The 21,105-nt window shown below is 35.8% G+C and overlaps 1 protein-coding gene across 1 annotated transcript in view; it reads left to right on the top strand.

Annotated features, from left to right (window-relative positions):
• The first annotated feature begins 11,728 nt into the window (after positions 1–11,728).
• Positions 11,729–21,105, top strand: part of LOC129277355 (uncharacterized) — a 47,276-nt gene continuing 37,899 nt past the window's right edge. Inside the window, exons 1-2 of the mRNA XM_064095224.1 lie at positions 11,729–11,837; positions 19,607–20,211. Coding sequence (XP_063951294.1) covers positions 19,735–20,211 — 477 coding nt within the window. The 5' untranslated portion in view covers positions 11,729–11,837; positions 19,607–19,734. The remainder of the gene's footprint in view (positions 11,838–19,606; positions 20,212–21,105) is intronic.

The following is a 21,105-nucleotide window of genomic DNA, read 5'->3' as shown; positions in this document are numbered from 1 at the left end:
CTGGGGATGGGAACAAATCAATGCATATACCTTTCTTAAAGGAGAATGAAACCCTTGAAACCAGCTGAATCCATATCAAAGAGAAAAATCAAAGAAACATATTGTTGAAAGTTTGAGGAAGATTGAATGAATAATAAGAAAGTTATGAGCATATTTGAATATTGAGATCACTAGTGCCATATAGATCCTCCCATCGGCAATGCGACCAAGATCTGTGATATCACACACGTACAACTCCCTCATTACTTTAGTACTTATTTGACTTATATTCTCACTTTTATAGAGTCTATCACAAGGTGAGGTGTTCTCTTTATGAGATGACAAGTAAAGAGGTTTCACAACATTATATCATTGATGAATCGTTTGTCATATGATTAGAATGAGCAAAAAGAGATGTTTTGGGGTATATTTTCAGTGTCCAAATGGGAGAGTTGTACGTGTGTGACATCACAGATCTTGGTCGCATTGCCAATAGGAGGATCTCCATAGCATTAGTGATCTCGACATTCAAATGCTCATAACTATTTTATTGCTAGTCCTATTTTACTCAAAGTTTTGTTGATCATATTCTTTGATTTTTCTGCTTTCACAAAAGCTAACTTGCTCCAAGAGTTTCATTCTCCTTTAATACTATGGATGCATTGATTGCTTCATCTTTGTTTCTGTTTTTTGTTTGTTCAAATACAGATAGTTGTACCAGAGCAGGATGTGGTTGTACGTGTGTAGATGGATGTGTGAATTTTGTGACGGGGAAGGGGAGGGGAGTTGTGGTGAGTTTTTGATCGAGCTTGTGTGAGTTTCTGGGGAGAGAGATGAGGGGTGAGGGGGGTCTTTGGTGAGGGGTATGGGGGTAAGGTATGTGCAAAAGAGATTATTTCTATTCTGTTCAGGGAAAAAAGTCATCTTTGACAATGTCTATTTTTATTTTTGTCGATTGATATGTATTTTTTCTCTGCTTTCACATTGTTATATGGAAGAGCTATAGTTAACTTCATATTTGAAAGAGGAAGAATTAAAATAAAATATTATTCAAAACAAAAAATATGTGGAGGTGCCGTGGCCGAGTGGGCTAAGGGGGTTTAAGCTAGGCACGGTCTAAGGCACCTGGCTATACACGTAAGTCCGGGGTTTGATCCCCGGCCGCGGCATCTATGCCCGTGAGCAATTAATCTGCAATGCTCCTTAATTTATCTTATCCTGCATTCAAATTAATGGAAATGGAAAAGCTATATGCGTTATTGGTAACTACAGGTGTGCACTTGTTTAAAAAATGAAAAATAAAGTAACAAAATTGGCGAGTCCATTCGCAGGTTTCGGTCTAATAAACGTCTTTGATTAGTATATAGACCAAAGGCGACGATTCTGAGGGGGGGGGGGATACAATGCCCCCCACTTTTTGAAGCACCAAAAAAGGTGGCCTTTTACACAAGAAAAGTGCCCTTTTTATGGAAGAAAATTGTCCCACACGAACGTACTGTACCCCTTTCACTGAGAAGGACCCGCGTTCATGTGTCAGCAAGTGCCCCTTGCCTTCTTGTAATTGCCCTTTCTCGAATCAGTGCCCCCTTTACCCAAGAAATGTGCCCCTTACGAATGTGTTCTGTGTCCCTTGGACCCTTGTTATGTGTTAACGAGCGCCCCTTTGAAACAAGAAAACAATATTCTCATTTTATATGTTACTGTACATGTATATGGAAGGAAGTTGTAAGAATAGGCCTAATCCTACGTAGTGCCTTTAGTTTTTGTTGTAAAAATGTCAACATTTTTGCTCGCTCACTTCGCTCGCTTGCAACTTCTTATAAATTTTACTGGATGCGACCAATCTAGCCCCCTCAAAATTTATGGCTTATTACGCCACTGTAGATAAGTCGGCTGATAAGTCTAATTTTTCTTCGTTTTTATAGTTCCGTTTATTTCGAAAGAAAATATGCAATTTTTCCCTGTGACCCCCTTTCAACTTTGCTCCGCCGCCCCTGATATTATTTTTCATACATCCCGTTATAATATTCCCGGGTTTTTTTGCTATATACCTTGAGAAAGGCTTTGACTAGCCATCACATCATTTTAAAAAAAAAGGGTTCTGACAGTTTTTATAGCTTTTGTACATCTTTTCAGAGATGGGTCCAAGTTTTATATTGACACTACTAACACTTTAAGTTGGGTTTAAAGGGAAATCCAGCATTGGTCGAGAAAACTAAATAAAACAGAATGGTGAAAGTTTGAAAGAAATCGGACAAGCAATAAGAAAGTTGTGGCTGCTTTAAAATCGAGATCCCTATATAAGATGATGTAGATTTCAAATTGGCAACTGGGTCAGTAAATTATGACAAGTGGCAATGACAACGTAGACCATGTACTTATTTAGTAATTGACAGGGATTTATGGTTTTCTCAATTTTCCTGGGGCAGTAATCTAAATATAACCCAGGTAGTATATTGTTTTATGCCCTCATGAAAGAAAATTCTAATTTGAAGTAAAAATTTTGAATAATATTGGAGTACATGGAAGAGTAGTCCTTGCCTTACATCACTATCGTATATGCAGCCAACTCCCGGGGCCAACTCAAAGTATCCATGTGTAGGCCTATATAGCGATATACCAATACTTACAACTTTTAAGAATTCATAACTTTCTTACTGTTTGTCCGATATTGTTCAAACTTTCACCTATCAACTTGTCTGATTTTTCTTTCTCTTCTAAAAACAAGTTTTTATTTGGGTTGGATTCCCCTTTAAATGAAGGAAGGTCCACTGACCACTGGTTATTTCAGAATAAAGGGGGGGGGGGGTAAGACAAGGAGACCGGGCCCCTAAGTCCTTACCTTCTTTTATCTTGTGTATGGAAATAATGGCCCATTGATAAAAGGAATTGAATTTGGAGATAAGGAAACTAATTAAGAGCTTTATGCAGAAATGACAGTTTTTGCTCGCAATGTAAAATCAGTTGATAGACTTTAAAGTATGCTATTTGCTTTGGCAAACTTACGGGACTATACCACAAAACTAAAATACTAAAGTTAGGTTCATGTCAGTATTTGGATTATGATTTCTCCTTCGGCGAAGTAGTTGATTTTTTAAAAGATTTTTTTCACCCTTAATTGTTAATATAAGAAAGATCCAAATGACAAAGAAATTTTTATAATATAAGCAAAATCAACCCTTGAAGTTTTGGAAGGCAAGGGGACATGGGTATCGATCACGGGGGGATGGGGGATATATCCCCCCAATATTTCAAGTGGGGGGATGGCCATAGTATTATCATTCCCCCCCAATAATTTAGGGTAGAAAATTGTAATAATAATGATGAAAAAATGAAAAGTTTGATAATGATGATTATAGTGATGATTATAGTATGCCATCAATCAGTTTGTTTCCCTCGCAATTTGTGTATATTGTTATTGAATAAAAACATTCTTTTCCAGGACTTTTAAACAGATGGGTGGAGGTTCAAGATGAAAAAAATGAAATGTTTATGTACCGGTATATGATATTTTTTAACACATGACATAAAAGGACCCCGACGAAAAACAACCTTTGTTGATAGGGTGTTCCATCCCACCAGTGGTGAATAAATTAATTTTAAGAAATCAATTAATTCAAAAGGGTGGAAAAATAAACGGGTGGAAAAGGGTGGCAAGATAAACAGGGAAACCCCCATGGACGTAAATCCTATAGGGGTAGATCTTGAAAAAGTACAAATACCTTTTCTCAGATTTACCCCTCCCCACATCCAAGTGCATGGTGTTTGTCCCATTTAATCTACAACCCTTTTGAATATTAAACATTTTATCATGTGACCCCATCAGATACCTCTCATGAAAATATTGAGGTTCAGTGAGCTCAATATAATATGATAATATTTTTACAATTTTTTAATAAGTGAAATCAATTAATGGTTTCAGAAAGACTAATCATTCATTACTCTCTAACGCGTATCTTCGGATATGAACATCGGAGGTTTTTTTTTTTCCATGTTATTGTTATGGACTTGAATAACTAAACTTGGTTGATTTTTTCTTATTTTGGCAAAAATAAATCTTTTTTGAGTTTGGAAAGGGATGACAGTTTTGCATTCTACATGAGCACACTCATGCGGTATGTTAATTTAATTTTAACACATATATTAGCTGATATTACACACTGATGATTCAAGAAGATGTTGGAGAAATATCATAACATGACAGTTGAGTTTTGATTGTTTTTATGTTTGTTTTTGTTTCATGCACTTATAAAGCATTTAAAACATGTTAAAATCCAGGGTTAAAATCGTCTAAGGAATGACGGTAAGCCCGATGGCGCACGAGAAGCCACACAGTTTGTCATTTGTGCTAGTCTTAATTTGTCCGAATCTGCATTTTATCATCATGCATTAAGAAAAAAACAAGATATTACCAGTCGGGTTAGATTTAAGAGAGAAGTTGTATACATCATGCTCAATAAACAGATCACTTTGTACATGGTCCAGACAATTTTTGTCATTTTTTCTTTCGTATGAGTTTAGAATAGGCTCACTCAGTGGGGTAACTACGGGGGGCATGGGGGGCACATGCCCCCCCCCCCCAATCGGCTGACCAAAAAAAACGAGGAAAAGGAGAAAAAGAGGGAGAGAGGAAGGGAAATGTAATGGGAAAGAAGAAATTATTGTTCATTATGATGTTACATTATACTATAATTCTGTTATATTACATAAGACGCATTTTTCATAACTTTATGAAAAATAATTTGATTAGGGCGCATGTCTTCATTGTTCCTGGTGCTCACATTGTCTGTTTAACTGTAACGAGATAAATAATCCTGTGGTACTAAAGCCTCCTGTTTTCAATATACTTCCTCGCACTTCAAATTATTATTTTATGTGCAATAGTATGCTTCTTTTCATGACTACTTAAAGTGATTGCCACATTTTAAGGTCTTAATATAAAACATTTCCTGTCCGTGCTTATGTTCGCATTAGTGGATTGGTGAGATATGTCTGCTCTCCATGAATTCCTAGAATCAGTCCTTAAAATGTCCCTTTTTCTGATCTCAATATCAAAAAAATGTTCAGGTCGCGCTTCGCGCTCGCATCATTTGGTTAATGAAATACGTATGGTCTTAGTGAATTCCTACAAACAAGCTTTAGAATGCCCCTTTTCAGGTCGGAATTTCCTAGATTTTCAACTCGCGCTTCGCGCTCGCAATATTTGATTATTGAGATGCGTATGTTAATAATCATGATTATAATGACTTCAAGTGCTTCATGTGTAATTCTAACAAAATCAGCAAGCGCTTAGCACTCGCATTAGATGACTGTGGTGGGATATGTAGTGGATTCCTTAAACATAGTCCTTAAAATCTCCCTGTTTGGGGTCAATATATAAAAAAATTTAGCTCGCGCTTCGCGCTCGCATTGTTTAGCGAGACAGATACATATTATGATTACAAAAAGTTGATTATAATGTCCCTTTTTACGTCCGAATATAAAAGATTTTAAGCTCGCGCTTCGCGCATGCATTATTTCATCAGTGAGATACATATCTGTTTAATATATGGCACTGTCCTTAAAGTGTGTCTATTAGGTCAGTATACCTGGCAACTGAGCGCGCTTCGCGCGCTCACTAAATGACTCAAAATTGTTGCTGGTGCCCCCCAATGCCATGACCCACGGTACGCCACTGGGTTTACTTGTAACACAAAATGAATTTAAAAAATATATATATAAATACAGTACACTGCAACAATGAAGGAATTTCCTAGAACACCATGCATATCAACCACTCCCAAATGTCCTAACTTGTGATTTTAGTGGGGGTAATATTGAGAGATCCCCATCCACAAGAATATTTGTGAATACCGATCGACACCCATGCAAGGGGAATACCACTCATGGGAAAGATTCAACTATTTGAAGTGCACATTTTATATACTTTTCTTTATCGAAAATCTCTCCCGTTCTTATGGGTTTATGAATCAATGGATGAATTAACTTTTGATTTCATATGGAAAGGCAAGAAAAACAAAATCAATAGGAATACAATAAACAGGCGGAGGGGGTTAAAGATATTTTCCTGTGCAGGAAAAACGTAGCGAATTATGTGGATGCAAAATCTTTTAAATAAAGATGAAGATATAAAATGGAAACACTTTCTTGAATTTTGTCGCTAAACATTTGGGTGGAGATTTGTGCGATAGGCCTACACTGTAAAAACGGCGTATACATTCGTAATTCCAAAGCTTCGTTATTCCGAAGGTTCGTTAATCCGAAAGCGAAAAAGGGTTCGTTGTTCCGAAGGTTCGATAATCCGAAAACGAAATGTGGTTCGTTGTTCCGAAGGTTCGTTTATCCGAAAACAAAATAAGGTTCGTTGTTCCGATTGTTCGTTAATCCGAAAACGAAATAAGATTCGTTATTCCGAAGGTTCGTTAATCCAAAAACGAAATAAGGTTCCTTATTCCGAAGGTTCGTTAATCCGAAAAATAAAAACAGGGAAAGCAGAGGGAAGGCAAGTGTGGTGGTGGTGGGGGGGAGAAACACCGTTGCTGTTCAATTGTTATGAGGATGGGAATAATTGGGAAGGCAAGGGCGGTCGAACGAATTTTCGTTTATGGGGCAAAGCCAAAAATGAAACTCGTACGTCAAAATGGGCACTTTGGTGATATTTTCATCTGCGTGAAGTCATTTTGTGTTTTATAGTAATTAATTAGAGAAAAGCCTTTTTGAAGTGACTTCTGATTATGGAAAGATGTATATTTAGGCTTTATTTTTCGCGAGAGAGTATAATGAGCGAGCGGTTTGGAAAAATCTTCAAAGCTGAAGTTGTAAAACTCGTTTTGGGGGTCAATTACTCTTAAAATGGCATTGTTTCTTTGAAAGGGTAGTCCTAACAGTCAATAATTAGCTTTATTGTTATGAAATAAAGTAAATATATAATAATATCATAAGCCTTTTTTAAATAATGCGAGCGCGAAGCGCGAGCTATAATTTTTTAAAAAATATGATGGGCAATATGTTAGTGATCTTCAAAACAAGAAGCCTATATGTAACAAGATAACAACTGCGAGCAAGAAGCGTGAGCAGAAATTTTAAATATAAGCTCTGACCTGATCTAAAGGAACATGTTAAGGAATTTTGCAGTTAGCCATGAAGTCGATACATGTTTCAACCAGGGGCGGCGGAACGTATTTTCCTGGGGGGGGGGGGGGGCAAAGCCAAAAAAAGGAGCACTTATATGCCAAAACGGGCATTTTGGTGCAAACGGATATTTTCACCATGAGATTATCATCTGTGTAAAGAAGTTGTGTGTATTGTGGTAATTAAGTTGAGCAAAGTTTTTTTAATTTATTTCTGATTGATAAGATATATATTTAGGTTTTATTTTTCGCTAGCAAATCTGAAATTGTAAAAGTCGCTTTTTTGGTCAATTATGGACCTAATTACTGTTAAAAGGGCATCCTTGTGAGATATTGCGAACGAATCACGAGCTCAAACTTTTGGAAATTTCACGTAGGCCTAATAAGAAATGATAATAACAATAATAATAATATTGGTATTATTTACCAACGGAAGCCACTTCAGTTCTGAAAACTGTTCTCCCAGCGGGCCCTGCTTTTATTATTACCCCGGCTTTAGCTGGGCTGCCTAGGCACCCAAAGGAAGGCATTTAATGAATTTCTTCCTACCGGGTACCCATTCACCTCACCTGAGTTGAGTGCAGCACAGTGTGGATAAATTTCTTGCTGAAGGAAATTTCGCCATGGCTGGGATTCGAATCTACGACCCTCTGTTTCATTGTCAGAAGACTATTCCACTGGGCCACAACGCCTCACATAAAAAAGTCAACATTCCGAGCATTTTTTTGTAATTATGAAAAAAGGATCAACATTTTTAACATTAGGCGTAACGAACAATAAGATTTTATTAAAATATATATTCTTTATTACCATTTTTATTATGATCATCGTTTGGATTATTATGATCATCATTAGTATCATTTTTATTTTTATTACCAGCAGAAGCTCTTATTAAAAATGACATCCCCTCCAATACAAATCCTATTATCTGGAGGTTACTCGCATGCGACCAACACATTTAATCCCCTGCATCCTTAAACCATTTGCTTATATAGGCAGCAATAATTGCTCAAATAAAATCGAAATTAATGTTTGATCCGGGCGCCTATTCTTAATGCAATACATGCTTTGGCCACAACACACTCATGTATCATCGTTCGTTATTACTATTATTGTATAATATCCTGATATCAACACCGTTCTTGTTACCAAAATGAATTAATTTCATTTTCGGATATACGAACCTTATTTAATTTTCGGATTAACGAACCTTATTTTGTTTTCGGACTAACGAACCTTCGAATTACGAACCTCATATTCCGTTTTCAGACTAACGAACCTTCGGAATTGCGAACCTCATTTCGTTTTCGGATTAACGAACCTTCAGAATTAAGAACCTCATTTCGTTTTCGGACTAACGAACCTTCGGAATTACGAATCTCATTTCGTTTTCGGATTAACGAACCTTCGGAATTACGCCGCAAATGTTCGGATTAACGAACCCTTTTTCGTTTTCGGATTAACGATCATCGAGGTATAGGCAATTTACGTGTTTCGGAATTACGAACCTTCGGAATTCCGAACCTTCGGAATTACGAAGTGTAACCTATAAAAACAGTGTTCAAAATTTTAAGCACATTTTAAGACTTCCGCTCTAACAACTATTGCTTGTTTAAACTTTTTAAACATCTTTTCAAATTTTTTAAAACAAGTTGTTTAAAAAGTTTAAATAATTACCAAAAAAAGTCTAAACAACTTCTTGTTAGAATGACAGGCTTAAACAATGTTTTTTTATGTACCAGGCTTATAAATAGAGTACATTCTTACCATCAATATTATTTATCACTGTGTATTGGAAGATAGTGTGGTATAGAGTTTCAATGTAACACTCAATGATAATTATGACACTGTGTTAGTACATACATAGATTTAAAACCACTTGGTTTGTCAAAGAATTAGAATGGATTATGGTCTTTCATATAATATATAAGGTAATTGCATTTTTAGACTGTAAGACAATTGCCTTGTCTCGACCAATAATGCTCATTTTGTGAAAAGGAATAAGAAACATAAAGAGCATAATTTCTTTACTTATGATTTTTTTTTAAATCAATGTGGGAAATGTGTGCGAGATGTTTAAATTTTGAAATAATTTTGTTAAAGGGGAAGGTCACCTTGACAAGGAGTTTATCGTAAAAACAGCAAAAAAAAAAACCAGTGAATATCCGAAGAAAATCCATCAAAGATTTATAAAGTTATAGAATTTTAGTTTATTTTTATTTTAAGGTCATATGCGATCAGCTTCCAATGTATCGTGAATTAAAAATATCAGTGTAATGCCATTTTCTCAAAACCGAAGTTGAAAATTGGATTTATTGTACCTGTAGTAAATATCAACAAACAAATCATTTCACATCCGCTCCTGAAAGAAGAGTCATCACGAACCATTAAAAATGTTAATTTATGAATTTGTATCATTACCATATGGGGCACCTGCTCGTTATGATGGCGAAAACCGAACTTGAATTGAATTCAAATAACTTTCTTAATCTTTTAATGGATTTTCCAGAAACCTTCATCAATATATTTTCAAAATTATTTTTTTCTGGTATTTTTACAACAAACTTTTCGTCAGGGTTAACTTCCCCTTTAATTGGCAAGATATTCTTTCTGGGGAACCAGGATAGAAATAAAGGTAAATATCAATTAATAAAATTTGTCTACAAACACAGAGAACTTAAAAAACATGGACCTAATGATGATATCTGATTTATCTATGTCCGAGGGTGTTTGATGGATGTTTTATTGTTGTATTTTTTTCAAGGATAATGGAATGTTTCATTACACTCGCTTACCCCTTTCTCCCGCGTATTGCATGGGCGCATCCATGCAGGGGGCCGAAGTGACCGCGACCCAGGCTCTCCGATTATGACGGCGCTAAAATGGGGGAGCGGAGGAGAAGAAAAGAGGGAAGAAATGAGAGTAGGAGAAGAAAGATCGAAGCAGGAAGAAAAATTGATAAAATAAGGTGAGGGGAAAAATTGGAAAATATAACTTTGAGGACAATATTATTATCTACAAATGAAAATTCTGCACTGGCTTCACACTCACAATGGATATTTAATGAGGCACTGCATATCGTGTTCAAGAGGATTAAAAAGAGATTGAAATTTCCAGTTTTTATGTCAAAGGGTCTACCAAAATACATTTCTGCTCACGCTTCGAGTTTTTATTATTTTGTTGAACGAAATACGCATGCTGTCTATACTAAACTATCACTTTTCGGGTCAATTTCAGCTGGCTGCATGCATTTGTTCATGATTATAATTAGAATGTTTGGTTTTTACGTCTAAGGCCTATGCGAAGTACTGAAATAGAATAGATCACGCTTTAGACATTATGAGATGTTTGTAAATCAATCTTAAGGCGGCAGCCCCCCCGTAAATCTCATGTTACTGGTATTTTTCTGGACTTCTCCAAGGCCTTTGACACAATCAACCATGAAATACTTAATTTATACAAACTTACTCATTATGGAATTCGTGGAAAGGCCTTGGAGTGGTTCAAAAGTTACCTTATAAACAGAACTCAATTTGTAGCCATTAATAACTCCAATTCTGAAATACAGCACATTGTATATGGCGTGCTACAGGGTTCCCTTTTGGGTCCATCGCTATTTATTTTATACATCAACGATTTCCATAACTCATTCTATTTATTATCATTTCTTCTTTTCGCAGATGACACGAGCTTATTCTTGAAAGACTAAATCTTGAATTATGCTCTGTGTGTGGTTGGAAACAAGCTAATGAATTATCCCTAAATAAAAAAAGACACATTATATGGTTTTTAGCAACTCATTACACACATTGCCAAGTCTTGTTTATATGAATGGTAATGTTTTAGAACAAATTGAATCAACAAAATTTCTTGGTATCTTTATTGATTTTAAATTATAATGGAAAGTTCACATTGATCACTTATGTGAAATCTACTTAGAAATCTTGGAGTCATTAATAAACTTAAACCTCATTTTCCGCATCACATTTTGAAATTATTGTATTCTACTATATATTGTTACCATATCTGAATAATGGAATTTTAGCCGCCTGGGGAAATTAATTCCTCTAAGACAAAACCTGAATCCATACTTAAAATAAAAAAGAGCCGTGAGGATAATGTTTTCTTCTGACTTTCTTGCTCATACTAATCCGCTATTCTATTTAAACAGTTATTGAAAGTAACCGATTTATATTATTATTTTCTTGGTATATTTATGTATCAACCAAATTAACAGGAATTCCCGAGTGTATTCTCTGATTTGCTTGTTAAAAATCAAGAAATCCATTTTTTATTTTTTATTTACTAAAGTGGCTTTATCAAATGTTTCACTCTTGTCGTTTTTCAGACGTGCTGCCTCAAAACTGCATCTTTTAGATGACTTTTCTTTTCACTTACTAGTATTTTTTACTTTAGGGGATTCACCAAGCATGATGTCATCTTCGGGGATTTCCCAAACTTTTCCAGATTTATATTTATAGTTTGAAACTAGATGACATTTTATTGCAAAATATATATTTTAAAATAGTATGAATAATGTTTAAACACTAATGAAATATTTACTAGCATCAATTGTTAATTTCAAATTCACTCGAAGAAATTGAGTGTTACAGAATATCAATTTTACAGATCGGCAACACTGGCTTGCAGGGGATTTCCAATTGTCTCGAAGTACGTCATGTCTAGTACTACTATTTTCGGGGATTTTCAAGAAGTATTTATGTGATGGTGAGTCGTAAGTTTCAGAGGAAGATTTAATTCAAACATAGATACAATTTTTTCACAGATTGATGTTGAATACGCCTTATAATTCAATACAATAATGCTAACTTCCACACGATCAATACATGATAATAGATGAGTGGGACTGTAGTTATATGCGCGTAGCGTAGACCTCAATAGTCAATATGTATTTGCGCACAAAAAATGGGACTACCGACACCGTAACTGAATTTTATTGATATTTCACACACACAAAATCATTTGATAGGGCTCATGGCTCTTATTATTCTGTATTGCTGTTAGGAATAAAAATCCACATGTCATGACTTGAGTAAGATTAGATCATTTACTATTTAGAGTATTTAGACAGCTGGCGGCCGTCTGTTTCAAGGAGTTTTTCAACATTTTTAAATTTTTTTTATTTCTCCTCGTAAACAGACGGCTCGCTAGCATGTCGCCGCCATTAGGGGAGGTACAATGCAAATTCCCCCCGATGGGGCTCATCGATTTTTGTCTTTATTTCATAAATATAGGCCCCCCCCCCCCCTATATGAAAATAAGTCTACCAAAATGCGAATTAATATTTCCTCTTGGCATTAATTGCCAAAAAAGAGGGAAAAAGTAAAGTTAAAAGGAAAAAAAAATGCGACTTACCTCGGCTGTCGTGTAGCTCCTAGTTCACTCGTTCATCCGAAGTCGATATAACACACAAACATATGCCGTTGGCCTTTGGAAGAACTTCCGGGTCAACTGCGTATCAAAACCATTGGCCAATCAGATCATCTCTTTTACGTCGGGTTTTAGACAGCTGGCAGCCGTCTGTTTCGAGGAGTTTTTTAACATTTTTTCATTTTTTTAATTTCTCCTCATACACAGACCGCTCGCTATCGTGCAGCCACCATTAGGGGACTTACAATGCAAAATCCCCCCGTCGGGGCTCTTCAATTTTTGTCTTTAATGAATCAAACTTTTGAAAATTAACGCGACCGAAATGCAAATTAATATTCCCTCTTGGCATTAATTGCCAAAAAACGGGGAAAATCAAGTAAAAAGGAACAAAAAGAGTGACTTACCTCGGCTGTCGCGCAACTTCACTGCCCTGTTTTATCTGAACTTAATACACATAAACATATGGCCATTGAGTCCCCTGTACAGATCGCGCTAGAACTTCGGTCTCTGTATTTGGTGAGTGAAGCCAACGGAGTTCAGCTGAACAACCAACATAACAGAGACCGAAGCTTTTGGTCTAGTCGGGTTTATGAATACTAAAATTCTAGACATTTTTTTCCCTTTTCCTTTATCTCTTTCGTTTTCTCTCTTTTTTGTTTTACTTTTCTTTTTCTTTTTTATTTCCCCTCTTTTGTTTCTTTAACTGCTCTTTTCTTTTCCCCTTCTGTAATGTGTGACGTAAAGGTCATGGGGCGGAGTCTGACTTTCGTCGGCCACTTTTTCATGAATTATTCTTGACCAAAAGCTTCAGTCTTTGTATTTTGTTTGTTCCGCTGAACTGCATTGGCTCACTCACCAATACATAGACTGAAGAGCTTGGAGGCCCGTACGTACAGACAACGTATTAGCAGTAACGTTAGATCTAACTTACTCTAACATTCGGGGGAAACCTGATTTTCCGATCGTTTTTTTGTACATAAAATATCACATTATGAAAAAGAAATCACATCCATATTTACGATAAAATGTTTAAAATTCAGAAATATCGTACCTTAGACCGCAGTTACCGCTCATTCCTTTCAAATGATGATCGAAACATCGTCATCTTCGATCCTTTCGTTGGTCAACGTAAGTTGCCATCTTGGATGACGTCATCATCCTTACAGACGTATTTACCAGTCGCTATATATCGCGATTTGTGCCGCTGCTTTGCGCTTGTAGATGTGCCTTGATCACATTGATTGGCCAGGCTATTGAAAATTTAATCGGAAAGCCTTGATAAAAGCACAACTCGTTGAACGTAAAGGACAACAACGCACGGCTGCCATTTTTTCCTCTCTGGCAGAAAAAAAAAGAATAAGGAATAACGGGGGAATAACTCATCGGTAACGCAGGGTGCGACATAAGCGCTTGCCCGATTGCCCGGGGCAAGTAAAAGTTAGAGTCGGGCAAGTGTTTTGAAGCAAAGACAAAAACTGATTGCCCGAATCGGGCAAGCAAAATTCTCCTATGGAAATTATATTGTAGAAAGATTCCCCATATTTCACCATCAAAATATAGAAAAGAAAGAGACAAAAAAAGCAATATCATTAATTTCTTCTTTAAAAAAAGTCATGATTCGAATTGCAAAATTTGCACCATTTTCTGCAATAAACACACAGCTCAGAGACGTACACACACACACAGAATCAATGGCAGTCTAGCATACCTAGCTAGCTAGCGCCTAGTCCACGCAACCGATGCATGTAGTTCAGTTTCTACGGAGTACGGTGCTGCACGAACGAAGTTTTCTCTGGAAGAAATCTCCCACAGAACTGTCAAAATTCACATTTCTTACCAATGAAAATTCTTGTAATGTCCATATTTCCTAAAAATTGGGGTAGCTTTGTCATTTGCAAGCAGTAAAAGGAGAAATTTTCACTTCTGTTATGCTTCAAAAAGATCGGGTTTCGAATGATCGTCTGTATCGCACACACTGAAATACATTGTTTGACAGTCCCACATATGCATTTGTGTGTATGTTGATAAACATGGTTTCTTTCGTAACAATTTTTTTTTAGCCAAGGAAATTTATAAATTTTCTTTATTTATGACTGGATAGTTTGAGCTTTCTTCCTCTCTATTTTCTTTCTTTCTGCCTATCTTTCCTTCTTTTCTTTTCATTATTTCCTTCTTTTGAATCTCTCTTTATTTCTTTAAATTTCCTTCTTTTGTTCATTTTTTCTGTTACTATAGCCGTCTTTCTTTTTGTCATTCATTTCTTTCTATCTTTTTTTCTTTCTTCCTTCCATCCAACCTTTATTTACCTCTTTCTTTAATCCTTCCTTCTCTTTCCCCTTCCTTTCATTCTTTCTTACTGTCTTCCTTCCGTCCATCCATTCTTTACCTTTTCTTTCTGTCTTTTTTCTTCCTTACTTTCTTCATCACTTTCATTCTTTCTTTTCTTTCTTTATTTCTTTCCTTCATTCCTTCCTTTCTTTTTGTGTTCATTCTTTCTTTCTCCTTCCTTCCTTTCTTTCCTTCTTTCTTTCTGATTTTCTTTATTTCTGTCTTTCGTTCTTTTTTCCCTTTCTTCCATCTATCATAATACCTTTTCTTTCTTCCTTCTTTCCTTTCTCTTGTTTTCTTTCTTTCCCTTTTCCTTCCTTTCATCAATCCTTTACCTTTTCTTTTTCTCTTTTCTTTCTTCCTTTCTTTCATTTAAACTTTTCTTTCTATTTCTTTTTTATTCGTTCCTTTCTTTCCTTCCTTTCTCTTCCCCTCATTTTTTTTTCTATTTTTTCTTTCTTTCTTTCCATCTTTTTCTTCCCCGCAGCCATTCTCTCTCTCTTTATTTCTTTTTTTTCCTTTTCTTTCTTCCTTCCTTTATTTCTTCCTCCTTTCTGTCTTTCTTCTTCTTTTTTTTCTTTCATTCTCTCCTCTCTTAATTTCTTTTTTTTTTCTCTGGTTATTTTCAGTGATTTTCCCTTTTTGTATTGTGTGTCCTAGTCCCCTCCAAAATATATGGAAAATATATGAGATTAGGAAATCAATTAAAGAGCATATTGACCATATATTTTGTCATGATGTTCAAGATAAAAATCATTAAAAAAAAAGAAATACAACTACAAGGTACATCAGTAGTCATGTTGAAAAATATATTTTTAAAGCCGTCAATGGTATGGTATGTAAAGTTGTAAACCATAAGGATAAAACTTGTTTTGAAGCAATAAAACTTTGTTTTGAAGGATTTTTTCGGGCAAGTGAAATCTATATTTGGGCAAGTATTTTCCAACTATTTGAAAATTTACTTGCCCGACTGGGCAAGTGCTTCAAAAAAGTTATGTAGCACCCTGGGTAACGTATATTTTCGATATTTTACATAGTATTTACATAGTATCAAAAGAAAGATTAGAGTCCAACGAAAATAGTGGGCCTTCGTTCAAGATAATATAATGTCATTTAGAATCTACAAAAATTTAAATCTGGATAAAACCCGTCCTCCGAATGGGTGACGTGATTACACATGCAGGCTCACACTACCGTCGCTGAATGGGGATTACAGTAAAATGTCAGAAATTGTTGAATAAATCCCCAGAAACGACGGTTATTCCTGTCTAGAATTATTAATTACCAAGATGGCTGCCCACTAGTCTGACTCGCAAGTGTCAACTTCCAGAGTTAATCCCCTGATTGCCAGTTTCAAAGCGGGAATTTAGGGTAAGAAACTAGTTACTTATACATTTTCACCTATAGGTGCATATGTATGAACTGTTGGTGGAAAATATCGTGGTATCGAGGAGAAAAACAAGAAATTGGCGGTGGCCATTGAGCCCCTGTACAGACGACGGTTTAACTTCGGTCTATGTATTTGGTGAGTGGAGCCAACGTAGTTCAGCGGAACAACCAAAATAACAGAGACCGAAGCTTTGGTCTAGAGTAAGATAAGCTAGTAACAAGTTACTGGTTTGCGTGTCAGATATGTTTTGCCATTCTCTCTCTCCCTTTTTTACCACAGCACATTGATACTTGCTGGGGCTCATTTCTCAACACCTGGACAAGTTAGTCATATCTTTATCCACCAACCACAGAGTTAGTTCCAATCTTACTAAATCCGTTTCACGAAAGGTTTCCTACTCCTAACGTTACTTAGCTAGAATTCCTGAATTGATATTGATGCTATTGGTAGAAAGAGCAGACGAGACGTAGCTTACAAATACAAAATAGCATGATTTTCAAAAAGCAAACTTATGATAAAACTGCAATTATTGTGATGAATTTGGAAATACATCTAATCAAAATGTTAGCATAAGCAAAATATACATCATACTTAAAACATGAAGACTGGAGCATTCAATTGCTTAGAAAATGAAATTATGAATAATTCATTTCATGACTCAAAAATCACATGTGGATGTTGAGATGGGTACCCCCAGGAAAGTGAACTGTAATGGTTTTCTTTGTAGATTGATGATGATTGTATGTTTTTTAAGACTTTAAATCCAAACATCAAAATTATTATTGTAACATAAATTGATTAATTCTTTAGATACCGAAACATCAGGGGACCGTTGCATAAAATTTTTACCATAAAAATCTCTGGCAAATTTTTCCCCAAGAGTTTTTTAATGTGTAATTTTCAATGGCATTTTGTCTGCCAGAGGTTTTTATGGCAAAAGTTTTATGCAATGGGCCCAAGATTTGACAAATTCTATGCATAAATTAGAGATACAATTTTACCAAAATGTTGATAAGGATCTGAAAACAACGAATATGAGTCCAGTTATGGATGGCCTGAAGTGGTAGAATCTTTATCGATTCAATTATTTTACTATTTTAAAATGAATTATTTTGTGGCATTTAAACAACGGTTTTTATAGTTTCTGTGCATCACAACTATTGAATGATCTATTACACTTGTTTTGCAATGTAATTTCAACCTCTATGATTGATTACTTAAGATTATAATTTTCAAATTTTTAGGCACTTTTGCCTGTCTTAGTTATACCTGTCATACCCACGTGATGCCAATACGTCATTAAGAAAGAAGGTATAACAGTCTCGGACTTCGGAGATGTCATAAATATGTAGTCAGGCTGTTGTCCCCAATCTTGGCAAAGAGGGCTTCGTGAAGCAGTCGGCGGACAAGGAGCTCACTATCTCCGATTTAGTCAAGAAATTAGACCTAGTTATGATGGTGTTGAGAAACGAACCTAAGCTATAAAAGGGCTAGAACGGGCAACAAAAATAAAGTGCGGACTATGGAAAGAAAGTGTATGCAAAGTGATTTGCATCATTTGAAATGATATTAAACTTCACAATGGCCAGCCCTTTCATCTATGATTTCTCACCCTTTCCTCTCCGTTTTCTAGCCCTTTTCTCTCCATTCATGCTATTCATATCACACTATCGATTCGCCTTTATGTCTCTGTTTTCTAGCCATTTTATGCAATGCATATCACACTATTGTTCGCCTAACCCAGAGAACGCCTGGGCAAAGCACGGGCGCCCAGAGCCTCACCATACATATTAGATTTTCTCAAGGCAGTGGCACCAAAATAATACCTGAAAACACCCCCAAATAAAAACAAATGCAGTTAATGCACCCACCTCAATTCTATCAATGTTTGTCCACAGGCTCCCTTTTAATAAGATGATTGCAGGAGCTAGGGTTATTGTTCTCCCTTTTCTTTCTGTTTTCTCTTGATTTTATGCTATGCATAATAGTTCGCCAGGCTGTTTTATCTCTGTATTTTTGCTCCTCTTACCGGATCCCTGTCTCTTCCATTCGCCGTTTTCTTGCCGTTTTCATAAGGAAGTAAATAGCCTGATAATGGTACTGAACAGCAGTGGCACAGGTTTATGTAGGAAATTTAATGTAGCCAGGGGACCGTTTCATAAGCCGTTTGTAAGTCAAGAGCGACTTTCAGAACGACTGGTGAACCTTTCTTACGCGCTAGTAAACCATCGCCAATGAGAGTTTTGGTGTATACAATTTACCACACGAAATGATCACATTTCGTGTGGTAAGTCACATTTTTTTGTGCAAAGTATTTCTATTTCTTTTATACTTATATATTTACATATATATTACATTATATACTTACATATTTCCTTTCTCTTAACCGCTTAGAGACAATTTGCGAATTTGCGGTATATAAAATTGTTCTTAAGGTCGCTCTTAACTTACGAACAGCTTTATGAAACACCCACCTGGTTTTTTTGCCATTTGTTCTCAGAAAATTTGCCCTTTTATCGCCCTTGCCTTTTGTAGCCATTTTCATAATGGTGAAAAAACTTCAACTTTTAATTTTTCATTGGATATAACACACGAAACAGCGACAAATGGGCAAAAAAATTTCAGTGGTTCACTGTGATCCATGTCCCTTGAAATTAAAAGTAATCCCGACATTGACAATGTTGCTTTTTGAAGTACTCCCAAATTTCTTCTTTTTTGTCATAAAAATTCTGTAAAATATGATGAATTTGTATAGCGCAGCCACTATATAGATATACTCTACTGCGCTTTGTAATGTTCAGTTCATTTTCAACATAACAAATACAATGTTTACATACGATTTTTTCAATTCATAAATGATTTTTTTTTTAAAGAAAGAGCAAGAGTCGAATCCAGGCATTGCTTCAGAAGTTTGCTTTAACCCAGCACTTTGACTATTACTAGACCACAAGCACTTGATAGCAGAATTTGTTGTTCTTATTAAAAGGCTATAAACTGATGTTCTTCAGAAATTCTTTACCTTTGCTTGATATTTCTATTTAGTCTGTACTTGAACCAAATTAAGAATTTGCATAGTTCAAGAACCTAGAAATAATCTGACTCATTATGGAGGGCCGTACACATAGCACTCATACCATATATTTTTACTTTTTGCATCTAAGAAGGAACCACATTCTCAGATGTCAAAGTATGTAATACACAATCCTTTTAGTATTTTCTGATATCTCTCAATTGGTGAATTGTAAAAGTGCAAATATCTTCTTCTTTTTTTTTTGGGGGGGGGGGGACGGGAGGGAATTGGAGCTCTGTCATCCTTGTTTGTCAATGTTCTGATGAGCTGTCAGTCTACTGGGCCTTATCATGCTAATATATTTTCTCTTCTTTTTAGGCAAGAGTGAAAGCACAGAATCATTTGAAAGGTGGAATCAGAGAAGCAAGATCAGAATCTAGTTGCCTCCTTATTCTAACCCATCGCTGGCAGTACCATAGAAACTGTACTTGAAATGGTATTTTGGCATGATGGCTGTGTCTTCAAAACAGGTTTCCAGAGCTGAGTATGTCATGCTCATTCATGACAAGGAGGTGGCATATAATACCGATTCAAGCACAATATTGAATAGTAGTCGATCAGCATGCCAAAGGCTACTAAGAGGAACGCTTCTTCGTCGTTTGTCACCATCAAAGCAAGCCAGGAAGATACGTGTCTCATCATTGGATGATGACAATATGGACTTTGACTGTCACTACTCTGATATTTCTCCATTGCAGGAACTTGAGAAAGATTTACTCATTGCTGTAACATCAAGAGAGGAGAGATATAACTTGTATGCATTTGAGAGTGACACCTTGGCATTTGGTTTGATCTGCAATTCAGGTGATTGGGTTCTTGTTAAAGTGAGATTAGAGGGAAACCAGGTAAATGTCGCTGGGGTCATTAGATACAAAGGAATACTCCCTAACGAGCGAGGGATTCATTTTGGAGTTGAGCTTGAGGTAATTATTCAAATATATGTTAAAGACCCAGACCGAAGCCAAAAGTATATATAGCTCATAGTACAACAGTGTAAGTTTTATGCGTATTCACTGCTTGACAGCTGAGTATTTTGCTTCATATAGAAAAACTGTAATTAACAGGTTTTGACAATAAGCTATATCCAGCTTCTTAACGGCCTTAATTACGTGATATCACACTGTTTTAGGAGGGTTATGATTCAATTGGTTTGTACGTAGAAAAGACAGATTTCTTTTATTATTTCTAGATTATGAATTAAATTTACAGAGGAAAATGGCATTGAAAATTATTCAGAGCTCAAATGGATGGAAACGTACAACTCTTCACTAGGTTTTTTTGTGATTTATTTGTTTGGTTCTTATTGGGCCTAAATTATTTAGTCAGGAAAAGTTGTGACACATAATCTGAATGCAGATAGAATTGGAAAGCTGCGCAAAATAAGAGGGAAATAAAATATTGCAAACGCTAGCCCAAAGCGGTGGATTTCATCAATTCAAGCTTACCGGAAATTATATTTATGATATCACTATGTGATAGAAGTAAAGAAAATAAAATGCATAATCTGAAAAGCAAAAAAATCACCCAGTTTTTCTGTTTACAAATGTATGCAATCACAATGCTTCTAACACAACATGACATAATGGTCTTGGTGAAAAGCACAAGAAAGCCTATTTTCGAACCCCGATAAGTAAAGCTATTCTTCAGCATAATACTCAGCTGGTAAGCGGTGAAAGTGCATAAAGCTTGCATTGTTGTGTTTAGTAGTTTATATACATGTAAGCTTTTGATCGGTGTTTGATTTCTTAATTTCATTTTTTGGTCCTTCTGGGTCTTGAAACCATGATTAAGAGATATACACCTTAGAAAAAACTTTT

This window comes from Lytechinus pictus, chromosome 2, assembly GCF_037042905.1.
Source record: "Lytechinus pictus isolate F3 Inbred chromosome 2, Lp3.0, whole genome shotgun sequence".
In the NCBI taxonomy this organism is placed as follows: domain Eukaryota; kingdom Metazoa; phylum Echinodermata; class Echinoidea; order Temnopleuroida; family Toxopneustidae; genus Lytechinus; species Lytechinus pictus.
This window is presented reverse-complemented; position numbering and strand designations above follow the sequence as displayed.